At 43.0% G+C, this 21,966-nt stretch overlaps 1 protein-coding gene across 3 annotated transcripts in view; it reads right to left on the reverse strand.

Annotated features, from left to right (window-relative positions):
• LOC128701156 (uncharacterized) overlaps positions 1 to 21,966 on the reverse strand; it is a 163,665-nt gene that overhangs the window by 31,830 nt on the left and 109,869 nt on the right. For all 3 annotated transcript variants that reach the window (XR_011394061.1, XM_070100642.1, XM_070100641.1), the window contains exons 6-7: positions 19,819 to 19,947; positions 16,467 to 16,562 (exon numbers count right to left, since the gene is read on the reverse strand). Coding sequence is in view for 2 of the 3 variants with exons in the window: in XM_070100642.1 (XP_069956743.1) it covers positions 16,467 to 16,562; positions 19,819 to 19,947 (225 nt within the window). In the remaining variant the exon portion in view is untranslated. The remainder of the gene's footprint in view (positions 1 to 16,466; positions 16,563 to 19,818; positions 19,948 to 21,966) is intronic.

Genomic DNA, 21,966 nt, shown 5'->3' on the forward strand with positions numbered 1-21,966 from the left:
AATTCTATGATTCACCTCATCCTTCATAGACCCATCCGCTGACACGTCCACTCCCAAATATCTGAATACATTCACCTCCTCCATACTCTCTCCCTCCAATCTGATATCCAATCTTTCATCACCTAATATTTTCATTATCCTCATAACCTTACTCTTTCCTGTATTCACTTTTAATTTTCTTCTTTTGCACACCCTACCAAATTCATCCACCAATCTCTGCAACTTCTCTTCAGAATCTCCCAAGAGCACAGTGTCATCAGCAAAGAGCAACTGTGACAACTCCCACTTTGTGTGATTCTTTATCTTTTAACTCCACGCCTCTTGTCAAGACCCTTGCATTTACTTCTCTTACAACCCCATCTATAAATACATTAAACAACCACGGTGACATCACACATCCTTGTCTAAGGCCTACTTTTACTGGGAAATAATTTCCCTCTTTCCTATGTACTCTAACTTGAGCCTCACTATCCTCGTAAAAACTCTTCACTGTCTGTCAAATCTTGTCTGAGCCAGGTTTCAGTAAGAATAATGAAAATTATATTAGAGACTTCAGTAATGCAATGAGGTCATCATATTGTTTACTCAATAATCTAACATTATAGTTGAAGACTATAATGTTCTTGCAGACACTAAGAAGGGTGTTAGCCTGACTAGCAGTGTAGTAATGGCAAATACTGTTAGGATTATTTGTGCAGTTCAATAAAAGGTTGATATCACGATTGATAATTGCATTCATAAGGGGCACGTAGAGAAATAAGTTGTTGCAATTATTAATTATTATTATTATAATAAAAAAAGAAGCACTAAACCACAAGGGCTATACAGCATTGCAGGGCAGGAAGGAAGCGAGGGGTATCAGGTGGCAAAAGGGAGATGGATGAGTAATAGGTTACGGAGAACAGCGAGGCAGCGGATGGTGAAAGCGCAGAGGGCAGCAAGAGATTGAGGTAGAAAAGGCTGAGGGGAGTGCGAAAGGTATCATCAGAGTTTGTGGAGTAAATCAATCGTTGTCAAGAAGTCAGTGAGAGAGTCAGGATTAAACGAGGGTCCATCAGCAAGAAGAGAAGGTAAAGAGAGAGTAGCAGAGCGGAGACGACGACGGAGGTAAATTCTGCGTGCTCGTTGATAGAGAGGGCAGTCTAACAGAATGTGGCTAATCGATACTGGAACTTGACACTGCTCACATAGAGGAACAGGGTGCCTCTCCATAAGATACCCATGAGTAAGACGAGTGTGGCCAATGCGAAGGCAGGAGAGAGTAGTCTCCCAACCTCGGCACTGATGACAAGAAGAGGGCCAGTAACCTATGCTCGGTTTAATAGAAGGAAGTTTGTTACCGAGCAGAGTTGACCAACGTTGTTACCAACGGGTGTGAAGGTGGGTAGCTATTACAGCAAAATAGTCTGGAAATGGAACACCTCTATATGAAATTGGTAGGTCATGTACTGTTGACCGTGCAGCAGTGTCTGCCTGTTCATTGCCCTGTAAGTCAACATGACCAGGGACCCAACAAAAAACAATAACTTTCAGCTTGGTAGAGATATGGCGTAGCCAATGTTGGATACGGAGAACTAGGGGGTGAGGTGTATCAAATTTCAGTATAGCCTGTGAAGCACTAAGGGAGTCTGAGACAACCACAAATGATGACACAGGCATAGATGCGATACGAATAAGTGCTCCTAGAATGGCATACAATTCAGCAGTGAAAATGCTAGCCGAAGATAGTAAATGCCCTCGCACGACACTGTCCGGAAACACTGCTGCGAATCCAACGCCGTCAGAAGACTTAGAGCCATCTGTGTACACTGCAATGGCATGAGAATGAGAGTGGAAGTGGACAAGAAAAAGAGAGTGGGAGGCCACCATAGGCAGTTGGGCTTTCGAGCAAGGGAGTGAGAAAGAACAGACCCGAACAGCTGGAACTTCCCAGGGGGGTAGGGAAAAGTGAGATGCTACATGAACATATAAAGGCAGTAACTGAAGGGAAGACAAGAGCTAATGTAGGCGAAGAGAGAAGGGACGGAGCAAACGCTCTCGCTTCACACGGTGAGGGCCTGGGTTCGATTCCCAGCCAGAGTAGAAACATTGGACGTGTTTCTTTCCACCTGTTGTCTATGTTCCCCATCAGTAAAATGGGTACCTGGGTGTTAGTCGACTGGTGTGGGTCGCATCCTGGGACACTGACCTAAGGAGGCCTGGTCACAGACCGGGCCACGGGGGCGTTGACCCCCGGAACTCTCTCCAGGTAAACTCTCTCCAGGTAATATCAGTGACCATTCTATAAATGGAAGGATTGCGGAGATCGTGAGAGTGTACATAGTAGCGAAGGCAATGGGCATCACGGCGATCAGACAAGGATGGAACATTCGCTTCTGCATAGAGGCTCTCAACAGGGGAAGAGCGAAAAGCACCAAGGCCCCTGTTTGCTCCATCCCTTCTCTCTTCACCTACATTCGCTCTCGTCTTCCCTTCAGTTACTGCCTTTATATGTTCATGTAGCATCTCACTTTTCCCTTGGTGATGGATGGGGTTAAGGCTAGAGAGAGTAGCAGGAGAGATTGCTGAATAGATCTGGTCACCATAATCGAGTTTCAATAAAATGAGGGCTGAATATAGACGAAGGAGAGTTCGACGATCAGCTCCCCATGAAAGATGAGCAAGGGTTTTAAGAAGGTTCAGCCGGCTGTGAAAAGTTGCCTTTAGAGAGGTAATGTGAGGTTTCCAGGATAACCTATGGTCAAAGAGAAGGCCTAGAAACCTGACTGTATCACGTTCAGGGATACGGGAGCCATAGAGGTACAAAGGATGATCGGAGATGACAGAGCGTCTAGTGAAAGTAATTTGGTGAGTTTTGGTGCTGGAAAATTTAAACCCATGTGTGGTGGCCCAATTGGAGACACGGTCGATCGCATGCTGGAGAGAAACTGTAATGAGGTGACAGTCAGCGCCTGCATAGAGTGATGACCAAATATTGGATGGAAGAACAGAGGCCAAATCATTTATAGCAAGGAGAAAAAGTGTTGTGCTCAGAACCTGAGGGACACCTTCAGCTTGGACAAAGTCCGGGGAGAGCACATTATTGACTCGAACATGGAAATGTCTGTCGAATAAAAAGTTCATAAGGAAGGATGGTAGATTGCCTCGGAGGCCTAAGGAATGGGCTTCGGCCAAAATATTATACCTCCAAGTTGCGTCATATGCCTTCTCAAGGTCAAAAAATATGGCAATAACTGAGTGGTTATTCGCAAAGGCATTACGAACATACGTATCCAAGTGTAGTAAGGGGTCTATGGTAGATCGGCCCTTACGAAAGCCATACTGACTAGTGGAGAGACTGTTGTGTGTCTCTAAATACCACATTAAACATCAATTTACCAGACGTTCCATCAATTTGCAAACTGCACTAGTAAGAGCAGTGGGACGATAGTGGGAGGCATCATGTCCCATAGTACCCGGTTTGCGGAAAGGGAGAACAATGGCGGATTTCCACAGCTGGGGAAGAACTCCTTGTGACCAAATAAGATTGAAGAGGTGTAAGAGGACTACAAGGGCTGACTGATGTAAATGTTGTAACATCCGAATATGAATGTCGTCGGGCCCAGCTGCCGATGATCGGCAAGCTGAGAGTGTTGCCTCAGGTTCCTAAAGTGTAAAAGGCACATTATACTGCTCTTCTCTGAGAGAAGAAAAGTCCAAGGGTACTAACTCTCTGGCAGACTTTGAGGAAAGAAACGAGGGGCAGAGATGGACCTCCCGGGGAATACGGACCAGATGAGTGCCAATTTCAATGGCAACATCAAGAGAGTTTGCCACATCAACACCGGCGACCAATAGAACAGGAGCCGGGTCAGGAGAGTATTTACCACTAAATTTCCTCACTTTTTTCCAGACTGCACTCATAGGGGAAGCAGAGGTGATGGTGGAAACATAATCTCGCCAGCAAGTGCGTTTAGTGTCACGGATGACACGGCGAGCGATCGCACGCTTCTGCTTAAAATCAAGAAGTCTCTCATCAGTTCTACTGTACCGATACCTGCCCCATGCAGCGTGTTTCAAACGTACCGCTCGAGCACAAACAGGAGACCGCCAAGGCACTCACTTCTGAGAATGCCTGCCTGAGGTTTGGGGTATAGAATGAGAAGCTGCGGTGAGAACTGACGTCAAGAAGAGATGTAGGAGTTCATCAATGGAGGATGAAGAAGGACCCTCACTAAAAGCAGTGAGTTGCGAGTAAAGGTCCTAATTTGCCAGTTCAAATTGCCAGCGAGGGCTACGGAAAGGTGGTGAAAATGAAGGAGAAGTAAGAATGATTGGAAAATGATCGCTGTCATGTAAGTCTGGTAGAACAGACCAGGCGAAGTCTAGTGCAGTGAAGGAAGAGCAGACCGATAGATCGATGCAAGGGAGAGTATGAGTACGAGGCTCAAAATGGGTGGGAGTACCTGTATTTAAAACATGGAGGGGGTGAGAGGCGAGAAAAGCCTCCAACTGGATGCCACGTGAGTCACAATGAGACCCCCCCCAGAGGAAATGGTGGGCATTAAAATCGCCAAGTTACAGAAAGTGGTGGTGGTAAGGATGAAACAAGAAAGGCAAACTCTGGGATAGAAAATGCTCGAGGAGGAGAGAGATATAAAGAACATACTGTAAGCCACTTATTCAAGTGGATACGGGCTGCAGTGTAATGCAGCGAGGTATGGACAAATAGTTGACAGTATGGAATATCATTGCGTAGAAGGGCACTTTCATTAAAGGTCCCATCTGAGATAGGATCCGAAGAATACAATAAATTATAGCCTGAGACAGGTTGGAAAACAGCTGAGTGTAATTTTTACCCCTGAGGCCGTGGATATTCCACTGTAAATAGGCCATGGCTGGCAATGAAGAAAATACCAGGAATCCATAGGGAAGGGGCACCTACTGACTAGAGGGGTTAGAAAAGTCAACATGCGGTGGCATCAGAAGACATTCAAGCAGCGAAGGAATGGAGCGTTGCGAAGAATGGAGCTGTGGAGATGGAGGAGAGGGAAGAGAAGGAACAGGAGGTGGATCAGTGTCCATTGAAGGTTTAGTTTCTGCAATATATTCTGAAATGGCTTCAAGTGTTTCTGAATTCAAAGACGTATGGGAGACAATATTGGAGGTAGGAGGAGGGTGAGTAAAGATTGGGACAGTAATGGACTGTACCAAAGTAGAGGGGGACGAAAGAGTGTAGGGGGCTGGAGAAGAAGTGTGGGAGGGGACAGAAGAGGCAGAAACCTGGGAGGCGGCAGAAGAGGGAGAAACTTGAGAGGGGACAGGGGTGATAGGCATAGTACGAGGAGGACGGTGAACCTCCACACTTGTAATAGAGCCAGAGAGAGGGGAAGAACTAGGCACAGAGACTGGAAAGGTAAAATGCAGAGGTGGAAGAAGGGAAGGAGGGGGCAAAGAAGATTTGAGCAATGGGGACTTTTTGGATTTCTGAGAAGTAAAGGGGCGATTGGTAGAAGGTGTTGTACAAGGTCTTGTTGATACTGGGGCTTGAGGAAGGACACGAAGATGTGAGAACAGACTGAGGTGTTGTAGTAGGGATGTCAGAGCCCAGGACAGCAAAAGAATTAGATACCGGAGTGGCTATGGGAGGGGTAACCACAGGAGGCTGCAGAAGATGGGACCCCAGAAGCGGGGGGACATTTTGAAACATGAGAATAAGAAACACGGGGTAGTCTCCCTTGGAGGCGGAGATGAGAAACTGCCATAGCATAAGGGAGACCTTCTGCCTCTTTGAGGCAACGGATTTCACGCTCATTTAAGTAGACCTGGCAACGGCAAGAGTACGAAGGGTGAGCCTCATGACAATTAAGGCAAGAGGGAGGTCGACTGCAAGACGTATTAGAATGGTCGTCGGCACCACAGACTGGGCATTCAGCTATAGATCTGCAATATTTCGCTGGGTGACCAAAATGCCAGCAATTTCTACACTGTTGCGGTGTAGGGATCACCTTTCGAACTTGTAACCAGTGTCCTGCGACATAAACAGGACGGGAGCTCACAGCTGTCGAAAGTTAATCGAGCCACATTGCAAGGGTATCGTCTCCGCCCGCGGGCAGGAAGGACATAAGTGTCTACTTTGAGGATTGGGAGATCCTGGAGTTCCAGCTGTTCAAGAATGTCATTGCCACATGTCTGAAAATTCTGTTGGACTATGGTATGGAGCAAAATGACAGTACCACTACAAGAATTGAGAGAAAGATCATGAGCTTGGGTAGCATTCTGGACAGTGACGATGCACGTACTGCTCTTAAAAGCATGAAATGAAATATCTCTACAAACGTGGCGCAGGAGCGCTTTGCCAATACTATGGGCGGAAAGAGAGGCTGAAGAAGAAGTCGGTCTTAAAGTAAAATGATTTTCCGAGTAGAATGGGAAGGTAACGAAGTAACATCATCAGGAGATTGTCATTGGCGTTTAGGAGTGGGACCGGAGTTGGTCCGACGTGAAATGGGCTGGTGATTCAAAAATTGCCGTACCATAGAGGGAGAGGCCGGAAGCATAGTAAAAGGAGAGCGGCGGTCAGACAAATCGAAGGAGTCAGTCAAAACCCTGGTACCTGAAGTGGGTGAGGAAACAGCACCAGCAAGAGGTACAGGGGCATCAGGAGTGTCTGAAGAGTGGTCAAAAAACAAGGCAGGGTCAGGATGGGGTGCAGTATCAAGAAGGGGCCCCGGGGTAGGTTCATGGACTGAGTTCTCCATGGTTAGATTACTCCTTTTCTTTTTGTTTTTAAGAAAAAAAAAGAAAATAAAAGAAAATAAAAAGAAAAAAAAGAAAAAAAAAAGGAGGGGACTGGGGAGGAATAGTTCCCAGGAGGAATGAAAGGGCCGGAAATCTCCCTCTGTGCCCAAGAGGACCTCAGCACCACAAGTAGCGTAGATGCAGCATGGAACCCATGCCATACCCTACCCTTCATGCCAGTAAACCAGCAATCCAGGATAGCAACCTCACATCTGCCTCGGTGGACAAAAGAGAGGGCGGCCGGGTATCCGCCACAAAGCATACCTCCTTCAGCCACAACCCCTGGAATCCGAAAGGTGGCTTCCAGAGATACACCCGTCGCCCGAAAGACACCCAAAGCCTCCCTCCGGGATACCGGAGAGGGATCGGGACATCCCCAAGCAATCCAGATTCCACGGCAAACTACGCCACCGCCAAGAACCTCAACGGAATGGGATGGACCCCGGTACCCTTCCCACTACCTAGGAACTAGCGCGCCTGTGGGAAAAATCCCAAAGGCCAAAAAGAGGAAGGGCAAAAGGGAGGGGTAGGGAGGAGGAGGAAAGGAAAAAGGGGAGGATGGGGAGAATGGGATAGGGAAAGGGGGATTGGAGGGGCAATTAGGTTCGGTCTGAGGAAGGAGACCAACAGGTCTAATTCCTCAGAACAAGAGCCTCTTCACCATGCCAAGGAGCCCCCCTTGAAGAGGTGCAATTATTAAAAAACAAAAAGCAACTGCTGTTAATCCACTAACAAATACGAATATATGAACTAAGATAATTATTTTAAATCTAAAAATAATAGAAGTGCAGCAGCACTTGGAAGAGGAAAATGGAAGAAGTACAAAGGCAGTTCACTGTAAAGGGGTTAACTGGTGAGTTCATCTGTGTGTTTACATTCTCGGTATATCTCAGCATCTCTCGTGGCATCTAAGAAATGATTAAACTCAGTGAACAAGGTATGTTGTTGTTGATGATGATGATGATGATGATAATAATAATACATAATAATAATAACAATCATTCTGGAGCACTTTAAATGTCAGCTACCAAATTTATAGGAAATACGCATATGACATTTGAAGTGCTCCAGAGCAATTATTATTTTTTTATTTATTAACACATAGGCCATTTCCCACCAAGGAAGGGTGGCCCGAAAAAGAAGAACTTTCATCATTCACTCCATCACTGTCTTGCCAGAGGCGCGCTTACACTACAGTTATAAAACTGCAATATTAACACCCTTCTTTCAGAGTGCAGGCACTGTACAGCAGTACCTTGACTTACGAATGCCCCAACTTATGAGTTTTCTGAGTTACAGGCCGTCACTCAGTCAATTTTTTCTTTTATCTTGCGAGCCAAAATCCGAGTTACAAGTGAGCTTCAGATACGCCACCACTAGTTGGCACAGCAAACGTCGCAACATCTGCCCAGCATCCCGCGTCTCACTTGTTCCGTGCATGTGGTTACCTCACCATGGAAGCATCTCTCTTGTGTTATGCTTGCATTTTCTGCAGTTATTTTGCCAAATTTCTTTTTTCTAACCATGGGTCCTAAGAAAGTGCAAACAATAGTGCTGAGAAGAGAAGGAGGATGATGTCCATTGAATTAAAGCATGAAATCATAGAAAAAACATGAGCAAGGTGTGCATGTAGTCGACTTGGCGAGGCAGTACAAACGTAGTACTTCTACGATATGTACGTACCATACTAAAGCAGGAGAAGGAGATTGTGTCCCTCAGAAAGTCCATGGGCATGGAGGTGGATGAAGGAGATGTGAACGAGCTCATCGAGGAGCACTTCTAGGCACTGAAGACGGAGGAGTTAAAGGAACTGCTGATGCAGCAGCATACGGAGGTTTTTGCAGGAAATTGGTACCACAGAGGAGCCAGATGTAGAGGAGGTTATCTCTACAAGTGAGATAAAGGAAATGTTGGGAATCTGGGAGAGACTTTCAGAGTTTACTGAAAGGAAACACTCAGAAAAAAGTTGCAACTGGTCGTGCATCGGCGCTATTTAATGACGCTTGCCTAACTCATTTCTGAAACATTCTGAAAGGAAGGATGAACCCAACCTTCTTGGACAGGTTTTTATTGAAATACCCTGCAAATGAAGGCAAGGAAAGTGTGGCAAAGAAGGCAAAAATCAGTAAGTTAAGCAATTAAGCAACTGAGTTTATGACGAAGGAAAGCAACCAAAAAAGCATGAAACAAAACGAACTCCTCCAATCACCTCTTTTCCACCCTCCACCTCCTCCATCATCTTCCATTAGCTCAAGTTGTCTGATTTCCAAGGTAAATACACTTTATAAAACCAGTTTATTTCTTTGCATTCTCTTTTATTATGTTTCATTATGGTTTTATACAATATTTCTTATTCATAAATACATTTTTCTTATTTAAAAACTAGTAACAAAAAAATTGGGGTGGTTTTTTTTGGACTGGAATGAATTAATGGCATTGCAATTAATTTCAATGAGGAAAATTTATTTGATATACAGTGGACCCTCACCATACGATATTAATCCGTTCCTGAAAGCTCATCGTATGCTGAAATTATCGTAAGGTGAATTAATTTTCCCCATAAGAAATAATGAAAATCAAATGAATCCGTTTCTGACATCCCAAAGTATGAAAAAAAAAAAATTTTACCTCATGAAATATTAATTTTAATACACACAAACTGACACTTACCTTTATTGAAGATCTGGTGATGATTGATGGGACGGGAGGAGGGGAGTGTGTGGAAGTTGCTAATGTTTAGAAGGGGAACCCCTTTCCATTAGGACTTGAGGTATCCAGTCCTTTTCCGGGGTTACTTCCCTTCTTCTTTTAATACCACTAGGACCAGCTTGAGAGTCACTGGACCTCTGTCACACAACATATCTGTCCATAATGGCCAGTACCTCCCGTTCCTTTATGATTTGTCTAAATTTGTTCACAACATTGTCATTGTAATAGTCACCAGCACGACTTGTAATAGCTGTGTGAGGGTGATTTTCATCCATAAAGGTTTGCACTTCAACCCACTTTGCACACATTTCCTTAATTTTTGAAGTAGGCAACTTCTTCAATTTCTCTATCCCCTCCTCCGAAGCAGTTTCTTCAGGTCTGGCCTCTTGCTGTTGAAGATGATCTTGCAGCTCATCAGTGGTTAGTTCTTCATTGTCCTCCTCTACCAACTCTTCCACATCCTCCCCACTAACCTCAAACCCCAAGGACTTCCCCAATGCCACAATTGATTCCACAACTAGCATACGCTTCTCAGGGTTAGCCTCAAATCCTTCAAAATCCCTTTTGTCTATACATTCTGGCCACAGTTTCTTCCAAGCAGAGTTCAAGGTCCTCTTAGCCACTCCCTCCCAAGCCTTACCTATAAGGTTTACACAACTGAGGATGCTAAAGTGGTCTTTCCAAAACACACTGAGTCAATCGAGTTTCTGTGGTCACTACAAAGCACTTTTGAAACATAGCTTTTGTGTAGAGTTTTTTGAAGTTTGAAATAACCTGCTGGTCCATGGGCTGCAGGAGAGGAGTGGTATTAGGAGGCAAAAACTTCACCTTAATGAAGCTCATGTCCCCAGAAAGTTGCTCTGCCAAGTCTGAAGGATGACCAGGAGCATTGTCTAATACCAGGAGGCACTTAAGGTCCAATTTATTTTCCAGGAGGTAATTTTTCACAGTGGGGGCAAATGCATGGTGTAACCAGTCATAGAAAAGGTCTCTAGTGACCCATGCCTTACTGTTTGCCCTCCACATCACACAAATTAGCCTTGAGGATATTTTTTCTCCTGAACACTTTGGGAGTTTGAGTGATACACCAATAAAGGCTTCACTTTGCAATCACCACTAGCATTGGCACACATCAAGAGAGTAAGCCTGTCTTTCATAGGCTTATGTCCTGGGAGTGCCTTTTCCTCCTGAGTAATGTAGGCCCTGTTTGGCATTTTCTTCCAAAACAGGCCTGTTTCGTCACAATTAAACATTTGTTCAGGTTTCAGTTCTTCACTGTCTATGTAATCCTTGAATTCCTTCACATATTTTTCAGCCACTTTTTGGTCTGAACTGGCAGCCTCACCATGCCTTATCACACTATGTACGCCACTACGATTCTTAAATCTCTCAAACCAACCTTTGCTGGCCTTAAATTCACTCACATCACCACTATTTGAAGGCATTTTTCTAATTAAATCCTCATGCAACTTCCTAGCCTTTTCACATATGATCGCTTGAGAGATGCTATCTCCTGCTATCTGTTTTTCGTTTATCCACACCAATAACAGTCTCTCAACATCTTCTATCACTTGCGATCTCTTATTCAAAAACAAAGTTGCACCTTTTGCAAGAACAGCTTCCTTGATTGCCATTTTCTTGGCCACAATAGTAGCGATGGTTGATTGGGGTTTGGTATACAACCAGGCCAGCTCCGAGACACGCACTCCACTTTTGTACTTAGCAATTATCTCTTTCTTCATATCCATAGTAATTTTCACCCTTTTTCCTGCAGGGTTGGCACTAGAAGCTTTCTTGGGGCCCATGGTGACTTATTTTGCAGGTACAATCATTAAAAACGCTGTGATAATGTGAAATGTTCCGATTGTATGCGTGGATGCGACCGCACTGGCTGGCTTGTAAACACTGGCACCCACAGGACAGCTGAGGTGAGCTCAGGCCACACGTGGGACGCATCTCGGACGAATTGCGTAAGCTGAGTTTTTAGCGTTAGCTGAGGCAAAATTTTTGCGTTAAAATGTATCATATGGTAGATTTAACGTAAGATGATGCCATCGTATGGTGAGGGTCCACTGTATGAGCAAACTGAGTTACGAGCTCGGTCACGAAACAAATTACTCATAAGTCAAGGTACCACTGTACTTCCCATCTCCAGGACTCAAGTCCAGCCTGCCAATATCCCTGAATCCCTTCATAAATGTTACCTTGCTCACACTACAACAGCACGTCAAGTCCTAAAAACCATTCGTTCCTATCTAACATGCTTACGCATGCTTGCTGGAAGTCCAAGCCCCTCACACACAAAACCTCTTTTACCCCCTCCCTCCAACCTTTCCCAGGCCGACCCCTACCTTGCCTTCCTTCCATTACAGAATTATACATTCTCAAAGCCATTCTATTTTGTTCCATCCTCTCTACATGTCTGAACCACCTCAACAACCCCTCCTCAGCCCTCTGGATAATAGTTTTGGTAATCCTGCACCTCCTCCTAATCTCCAAACTATGGATTCTCTGCATTATATTCACACCACACATTGCCCTCAGACATGACATCTCCACTGCCTCCAGCCTTCTCCTTGTTGCAACATTCACCACCCACGCTTCACACCCATACAAGAATGTTAGTGCAACTATACTCTCATACATTCCCCCTTTTTGCTTTCATGGATAAAGTTCTTTGTCTCTACAGACTCCTCAGTGCACCACTCACCTTTTTCCCTCGTCAATTCTATGATTCCCCTCACCTTTCACAGACCTATCATAGACCCACTCCGAAATATCTGAATACATTCACCTCCTCCATACTCTCTCCCTCCAATCTTCCGTTACCTAATTTTTTGGTTATCCTCATCACCTTACTCTTTCCTATATTCACTTTTAATTTCTTTCTTTTACATACCCTACAAAACTCATTATTATTATTATCATTATTATTAATAACAAGGCATCAAGACTAGTGATTTTAATGTATACTTGCATGACAACACAGTGTTTGTATTTAGGTACAGGTACACATAATTATAATTATCAGTGTTTATATAAAATATGCAATAACTAAAACACTTGAAATTTTGGAAAGCTTCCAGACCTAATGGAGAAACGTGGAGCTCATGGAGGATGTAAACAGAGTGGCGTGTAGAGACTGTATTAGAGAGTCAGGTGGGGGAAGGGGCCATATAACGAGTTTTGGTCATAATCTGTAATGTCTGTATTAGCCAAGCGTCGTAAAGCGTGGCCCTACTGTACTTAACATTGTACTGTGAGGAAGAAAAACAGTGATGGTGTTGGGACTGTACCTTGTGGTACTCAACCTTGTACTATGAGGATGAAAAATAGTGATGGTGCTGGGACTGTACCTTGTGGGACTCAACCTTGTACTATGAGGATAAAAAACATTGATGGTGCTGGAACTGTACCTTGTGGTACTCAACCTTGTACTATGAGGATAAAAAACATTGATGGTGCTGGGACTGTACCTTGTGGTACTCAACCTTGTACTATGAGGATGAAAAACAGTGATGGTGCTGGAACTGTACCTTGTGGGGCTCAACCTTGTACTATGAGGATAAAAAACATTGATGGTGCTGGAACTGTACCTTGTGGGACTCAACCTTGTACTATGAGGATAAAAAACATTGATGGTGCTGGAACTGTACCTTGTGGTACTCAACCTTGTACTATGAGGATAAAAAACATTGATGGTGCTGGGACTGTACCTTGTGGTACTCAACCTTGTACTATGAGGATAAAAAACATTGATGGTGCTGGAACTGTACCTTGTGGGGCTCAACCTTGTACTATGAGGATAAAAAACATTGATGGTGCTGGAACTGTACCTTGTGGGGCTCAACCTTGTACTATGAGGATAAAAAACAGTGATGGTGCTGGAACTGTACCTTGTGGGGCTCAACCTTGTACTATGAGGATAAAAAACATTGATGGTGCTGGAACTGTACCTTGTGGGGCTCAACTTTGTACTATGAGGATAAAAAACATTGATGGTGCTGGAACTGTACCTTGTGGGACTCAACCTTGTACTATGAGGATAAAAAACATTGATGGTGCTGGGACTGTACCTTGTGGTACTCAACCTTGTACTATGAGGATAAAAAACATTGATGGTGCTGGGACTGTACCTTGTGGTACTCAACCTTGTACTATGAGGATGAAAAACAGTGATGGTGCTGGGACTGTACCTTGTGGAACTCAAAACCTCATTCTATGAGGATAAAAAATAGTGATGGTGCTGGAACTGTACCTTGTGGGGCTCAACCTTGTACTATGAGCATAAAAAACAGTGATGGTGCTGGGACTGTACCTTGTGGTACTCAACCTCATACTATGAGGATAAAGAACAGTGATGGTGCTGGGACTGTACGTTGTGGTACTCAACCTTGTACTTTGCTGGGTCTTTGTTTTGTTTACTACTAACCTTTGTGATGTTTGACAGAAATTTGATTATCCATTTTCCTACCTATTGACCTCATTTTATGAGCCATTAATCCATGGTTCTATTTTTAAAACACCTTTGAAAACATGTGTAAACTGCATAGGCATTTTGTGTTCCTTAAAGGGCCTCAGTAGTTTTGTTATAGTGACTTAATAATTGTGACAAGCAAGATCTTTCTGCTCTAAAGCTACGATGACTTGGGTTTCATGGCTCATGTTTCTCCATTAACATAATAATTGGCACCTCAATATTCTTTTACGTTGGCATCTAATGTAATAATGTTGTTGACCCTGCAGCCTCTCTCCCACATTCTTCACTGTCACCCTCTCTCCCTCCTTCATCCCTTGTGTTAACTTAGCACAAGTTAGCAGTTAGGAAGAGATGTGGCAGGTGTACTGACTGGCACTGGGACCAAATGTGCTCCCTCCATTCCTTAGAACCACGCTCAGTCCAGGCCTCCCAGGCTCCTTACCCTGGGGCACATCATCCAGAAGAGCTGGTAAATGTACTGGTGCAACACTATTTGGGACAATTTTGGCTGGCAGCTTACCTGTACGTTCTCTGAATGTTGGGTTGTTCTTGCTGGTTAAGGTGTCCCTCTCAGCCAGAGATGGTGGAGTGTCCTCTATGCAGCACTGCAGTTATTCAGGGTGTGAGCAATCACTTTCCAGCTATTTTCTGATAAGGTTGAATTCAAAATTATCGATTCACCAGGATATGTTGGCTCATACTCGTGTCTTCCTTCATGCCCTGGGACATCTACTCCCATGGAATCTGTTGCTCCCAATGATTTTGGCAATATGTTACAGATGTTACTTAGGTTGTTGTAACTCTTCTTGCATCAGTTACAACAAAAACAACTAGTGGTTGTGTCATAACTAGGAAATACACATTGCTGTTTCTACCAGTCACAGGAACTCCTCTTCCTTCTCCCTTTATCTGCCAGTTTTGAACATTACTTTCCCTGACACAGTGAGACAGGGAAAGATCAAGCATAAACTGTCAATGACCCTTTAACCCTTTCAGCACTGATCTTGTTGCATTACAGCTTTGAAGCCAGTGTCGGTCCCGTAGTATGACGCCGTGAGCTCAGCTCACTCAGATAAGCTGTGAGCGGTAAATCTGGGGCTAGATATAAGAGAATGGGTCTATGTAGTAAGTGTGCACCATTTTTTTTTTTTCAACAAGTCAGCCGTCTCCCACCGAGGCAGGGTGACCCAAAAAAGAAAGAAAATCCCCAAAAAGAAAATACTTTCATCATCATTCAACACTTTCACCACACTCGCACATTATCACTGTTTTTGCAGAGGTGCTCAGAATACACAGTTTAGAAGCATACACAACATATCCCTCCAAACTGCCAATATCCCAAACCCCTCCTTTAAAGTGCAGGCATTGTACTTCCCATTTCCAGGACTCAAGTCCGACTATATGAAAATAACCGGTTTCCCTGAATCCCTTCACTAAATATTTAGTGTGCACCATATAAAACAAAATTCTGTAGCATGTAGTGTTTAAGAAAAAAAACTGCAACCATGTTTTTGGTTTAAAACAGACTTAACAGTGTACTTTCATATGGTTTTTATTGTTGTATTTTCTTGGTCTCCTTTGATAGACTGGAAGATATAATACAGAAATAGAGATGATTCTGATTAGTTTCGGGACTGAAAGTATCTTGAAATTGAGCTCAAAGTAACAGAAATGTTTGATTATTTGATGATATTCTTGAGTACACAAATGATGTTACTTGTCCAATACGCGTCCAACTGGCCAGTCTAATACACATTTAAGAATGCATTGACATTATTTATACAATTATTACAATAATGCAGTAGTCTGCATAAAAGTAAATATTCTACTTTTTTATGTGAATAAAAATTCAAAATGAAAAGCAAGCATAAGAGGGGTCTGGAGACATGACTAAGGAGCAGAGGAAATGTTTATTTAGTGCCAGTAATGTCTACACTGTTTATTCTGGACCCTATTTTCAAGTTGGGCAATTGTTGAATTTTGTATGAAATTGGCCAAATTACTGATTTCTGATCACTTTATTAGGTAGCTGAAATAGGTACATAAATGGGAAGTTTCTTATACGCAATCGACAGAATAGAAGGAATACTGGTTAGCGAAATAACTATGAGTTTGGTCAACTGGAACAGTGGAACTGTTCAAAAAGAGAGCGCAAAGTGGGCTAAATCGCCGGTGTCAATATCGCCGAGACTGCTAAATTTGTGAGAGCATAATTCTGTAAGTTTTCTATTAAATCTCATACTTTTGGTTTCATTACCTTTAGAAAAAGATTTTCTATCATTTCATAAGATAAATTTTTTTTTTTTTTTTTAATTTCTTTGAGCCTGGGAGCAAGTTAGCAAGCAGGGTCGTTACACTGAAAGGGGTTAAACCCCTGACAAGAAAGTCTCATTTATATGGAATGAGAATACTAAAATGAATTTTCTTTTGTAAATAGAGGAGTTGAGCTCAACAAATGAGCAAGAAATTGTGTGAACAACTTGTACAAAGAGCTTACCATCAGATGATCATCAGAGAAGCGATGATTGTCTAGATCAACTCTGTTCTTGCAATGTACACTACAAGTTGAACATCTCGTGAAATTAGCGATCATCTGGAAAACAACAATTGACAAATGTTAATTGCAGTATTATGTATTTCCTACTACCAGTCACTATATCAGTGACTGGTAATAGACTGACACAGTGACTGGTGGTAGTCTGACACAATGACTGCTGACAAACTGACATAATCAGAACATATGTTAGAGATGTTTTGCCCACAAGGAGCAAAACCCTGGGCCAGCACATGGTAGACCTCTCCCACTACCTGTGTTGCACTCACAAAGTCACACTCCAGCACCTGATTTCTCCCACTACCCGAGTCTGACTCAGTCACTAGTGGGAAAGACGCTGCTTAAGGTGACGTGGATGACTACCAACAAACTCATCCTTAATACTGACAATACCTACTACATGATGTTTGGAAACAAAGCTTCAATGATCAATCTAAACACAACGATCAACAATTCTTCCACTGCAAGACACATTGAGGGTAAACTCTTACGTCTACACCTTGACTGTAACTTGAAATTTAATATCCACACCCGTAGCCATATGTATTATACAATAAGGGTGACTGACATAGAAACTACTGTATAGAAACACCCTTATTTTGCAAGACATTTCTGGCAGCCTTGAAAGTAAATTATGATTATAAGTAAATGGGAATAAAAATACTTAGTTTTTAAAATATTGGAGGTACAGGGGAACCTTGGTACTCGAACAGCTCCATACTCAAACAATTTGGTATTTGAATGCTTTGTTTGGTAAACAAATCGCTCACTGGTAGACCATTTGCTTGGCACTTGCCAGACAAATGTGACCTGCCAGAACTTCGCTGTAAACTAACTCGTGCTTTTTCGCATTTTTTTATGTTTTTTATATTTGTATAAATAAGTCACCATGAGGCCCAAGAGGGTTAGAGACAACAGCCAACCAAAAAGAAAATTGGTTGGGAAAAATCTGTTCTGTACTCGAACAGATCAGCACTCGAACAGCCTTCTGGAACCAATTAAGTTCGAGTGCCGAGGTTCCACTGTATTTAGCAATTTAAGAAAAAATAAAAATATAACTGATGATATATAAAGGATGAGGCTAGGTACATGACTTGAAGGAATGATAAACAAGGACAGTGAGCTAAGTACATGTGATGAAGGAATGATAAACAAGGACAGTGAGCTAAGTACATGTGATGAAGGAATGATAAACAAGGACAGTGAGCTGGGTACATGTGATGAAGGAATGATAAACAAGGACAGTGAGCTGGGTACATGTGATGAAGGAATGATAAACAAGGACAGTGAGCTGGGTACATGTGATGAAGGAATGATAAACAAGGACAGTGAGCTGGGTACATGTGATGAAGGAATGATAAACAAGGACAGTGAGCTAGGTACATGTGATGAAGGAATGATAAACAAGGACAGTGAGCTAAGTACATGTGATGAAGGAATGATAAACAAGGACAGTGAGCTAGGTACATGTGATGAAGGAATGATAAACAAGGACAGTGAGCTAGGTACATGTGATGAAGGAATGATAAACAAGGACAGTGAGCTAAGTACATGTGATGAAGGAATGATAAACAAGGACAGTGAGCTAGGTACATGTGATGAAGGAATGATAAACAAGGACAGGGACAATACAGGTTGAAAGAAATGTTGCCAGCATCACAATATTGAAAGGAATCTTGATTCTGAGGACATGTATATAACCTTCATGACTATGACAACTACTACAACTAACCCATCTCTTTGGATAGGATCTATTTCTACTGGGGAATCCCGCCTACCAGTGACTATGCCCTCGTCTGCTACACGTCCCCTTTCCCCCTTACATTAGTACACCTACCATCCAACTTAGGACCAAGTTCGGTTCCGAGAAATCGGTCATAAGTCGAAATGGTCGTAAGTCGAACTTTACTACTGAATATCAACATCATATTTTTGTAATGACTTTATTTTATTGTTTTATTTTGGTATTTCATGTTTTACTTTACTTTTTATACTGTTAGTACTGTATTTTATACTCTAAGGTTTAGGATAAACACTGTGTACAACACAAATAGTTGTTTATTTCCCAGAAGTTTGGCATAAAAAACACAGTCATAAGTCGAGTGGTCGTAAGTCGAGCAGGTCGTAAGTCGGATGGTAGGTGTATATAAGTACCAGGCTCCTTGCCTCTGCTTCAGAATCTCCACGACTACGGTGCTCTTCGCACCAACTCCAAGGCTGAGGGGCTAATTACCTCATCTTCTGTATATATTTCTATTGTCTTCAAATTATGTCCTGGAATTTGTACTGATAAAGCCACTGGATGGCAAAACGTTTACAATAAAGATACCCAGATGTTGAACATGTGTCTTAATTTCAGCTACCTTTCTTGTTGTACTTATTAGATTTAGATTTTGCCACCAAAGTGGCTAGTTTATTATGCACCCCATATCCATCCTGTGGATGGTAGTGCAAGAACATATGGGACCTAGGAACTAGGCCCCAAAAGGGTTAACAGGTGCACATTTGGATTTATATCTACAGTTCACTTATCTGTTACAAGCAAATTTAGGAAATTTGCTTAGTATATCTGGTGTCTTATTTTCATTTATAAGATATCTTGACATGTCACATAGGTTATTATACTGTCTATCTCTATATTCCTCAATAAGTGATCACACACAAAGTGGGAGTTGTCACAGCTGCTCTTTGCTGATGACACTGTGCTCTTAGTTCACTTAGGATCTGTTACACTTTGTCCTTGGAGCAAATGTATGAGAGGACGCTCTTAATTTGCATGGGTGATAGTATATCAGTGAGTGTCTTATGAATTAATGCATTCGTAGTTTAAGTTAGGAGGATCTTACAAAATGTCAGGGCAGGGTTGTTAGGTTATTGAATGGAGCGAAACTGACTTCTATCAGTCTGTATAGGCGGGGTTCCTATCAATAAGTGGACAATTAAGCACATAGTGCTCAAGACAGTGACCATATGTCTGACCACATAATTTGCATTTAGTCTGATCATCATCTGTGTGTCTCTAAAGTACTTATGATTTTAGTGACCTGCATAAAAAATCCTACTTAAGTCTGTCTAATTCTTAAGTAACATTTAAAGTATTAGGATTAGTTTGTCAGAAATACATTGTGGTGATAAACTGGAACACTGTGGTAACAGACTGGAACATTGTGGTGATAGCCTGTAACACTGGCGATAGACTGGAACACTGTGGTGATAGACTGAATTTGTTGTACACATCTATTGTACAATACAAACCATTAAACACAAGCTTGATATAATTAACTCAGGAACTTACATAGTGTTCTCTACGCTTGATGTGATCCTCAAAACTTCCCCGGTAAGAACAGTTGCATTTCTGGCATTTAGTCTTGACACTGTTCCTGCCCTCGTTGGCCAGCTGGGCAGCTGTACGGCGTGCAGCCAGCTGTGTGATACAAGAGTGCTTATTAGTGTGTAGCCAGTTTTGTGACAATTGGTACACAGTGTGTAGCTAGCTGTGTGACACATCATAAAAAGATGGGTCTACTTGACTAACACCCTAATTACTAACCTCATCAATCAAATCCACACTAAACAACTGCCATCTCATGTTTAGTCACTATGTGGAAATTACCTCTTCTGACCACAGTTATACTTACCAGGGTGTGGCTGGCTGAACACTCCGGGTGAAGGTCTGGAAGACTCACTCTGCTGCCCACATTCACAACATAAGCCTACGAAAATACCTGTACAATACATATATGTACAAATTCTAACACTTTAAGTGCAATGACAGCTTACCTTGTTATTCCTTGTCTAGAAGCCTTCCATATGTCTATCCCAGCCCAGAACCAATAATGAGTCACTAACAATCAGACTAGAAGCTTATGAAATTATATCAGAAATATCATATGTGATCCTCTCATGTGATAACACAGCCACCTCACTGAGCTTCCATATAGCGACTGAGGCTTCAGGCCTCCTGAGAGGTTTGGCACCCATGGTGTCAAGCTGTAGGTCTACGGAGAACGACAATGTTGGTAGTTAAACTACTTACACTTATATTCCTAGCCTAATGTAAATGTGCAAACTACAAACTTAAAATTAGGTTCCGGCACATGGCAGCACCGCAATATATCACAAACCTCTCCCTCTCTCACCTCCCCCCTTTCAAATGTGTCATTACACTTGCAGGGAAAACCTGGGTTTTTCCACAGGGTGTGTGGTGGGTGTGTGTATTGGGTGGGGGAGGGAGGGAGGTAGGTGAGTAGGTAGGTGGGTGGATGGGTGTGTCTAGGAAGGTCTGTGCATGTATGTCCTCACCTCATTGTATTCACCTGATTGTGGTCGCAGGGGTCAAGTCAGTTCCTGAGCCCCGCCTCTTCAATGGTCACTACTATGTCCACTCTTTTTCTGCTCCATGAGCTTTATCATATCTCTTCTTAAAGCTATGTATGGTACCAGCCTCCACTACCTCCTTTCCAGACTATTCCACTTCCTGACAACTCTACAACCGAAGAAATACTTCCTAACATCCCTGTGACTCCCCCGAGTCTTTAACTTCCAATTGCGACCGCTTCTTCCTGTGTCCAATCACTGGAACATCCTGTTTCTGTCCACAATATCGATTCCTCTCAGTATTTTATATGTTATGTCCCCCAGTCCCTCCTGTCCTCCAGTGTCATCAGGTCAAGATCCCTTAACCTCTCCTCACAGGACATGCCAGTTAGCTCTGGAACTAATCTCACTGCAAACCTTGGCACTTTCTCTAATTTCCTGATGTGCTTGGCCAGGTGTGGGTTCCAAACTGGAGCTGCCTACTTCAATATGGGATTGACATATACGGTGTACAAGGTCCAGAACGACTCCTTACCGAGATGTCAGAATGCTATTCTTAGGTTTGCTAGTCATCCACATGCTGCAGCAATTATCTGGTTGATGTGCACCTTAGGAGATATGCTCAGTATTATACACACCCCAAGATCCTTTTCCTGAGTGAGGTTTGTAGTCTTTGGCCCCCTAGACTGTACTCTGTCTGTGGTCTTCTTTGCCCTTCCCTGATCTTCATGACTTGGTACTTGGTGGGGTTGAACTCCAGAAGCCAGTTGCTAGACCAGGCTTGCAGCCTGTCCAGATCCCTCTGTAGTCCTGTTTTTGTCTTCCCCGACTGAATTTTCCTCATTAACGTCACATTGAATGCAAACAGGGACACTTCTGAGTCTATCCCTTCCGTCATGTCCTTCACATATACCCCGCTCATCACAGGCACCCCCTATGACACCTCATTACGTACCATGACTCACTGATGCCTTCCCATCAGGTATTCTGTGAACCACTGTAGTGCCTTAGCTGTTATACCTGCCTGGTCCTCCAGCTTTTGCAATAATCTCTTGGGTGGAACTGTGTCAAAAGCCTTTTTACAGTCCAAGAAAATGCAATCTACCCATCCCTCTCTCTTGTCATA

This window comes from Cherax quadricarinatus, chromosome 73 (genome assembly GCF_038502225.1).
Source record: "Cherax quadricarinatus isolate ZL_2023a chromosome 73, ASM3850222v1, whole genome shotgun sequence".
NCBI lineage: Eukaryota > Metazoa > Arthropoda > Malacostraca > Decapoda > Parastacidae > Cherax > Cherax quadricarinatus.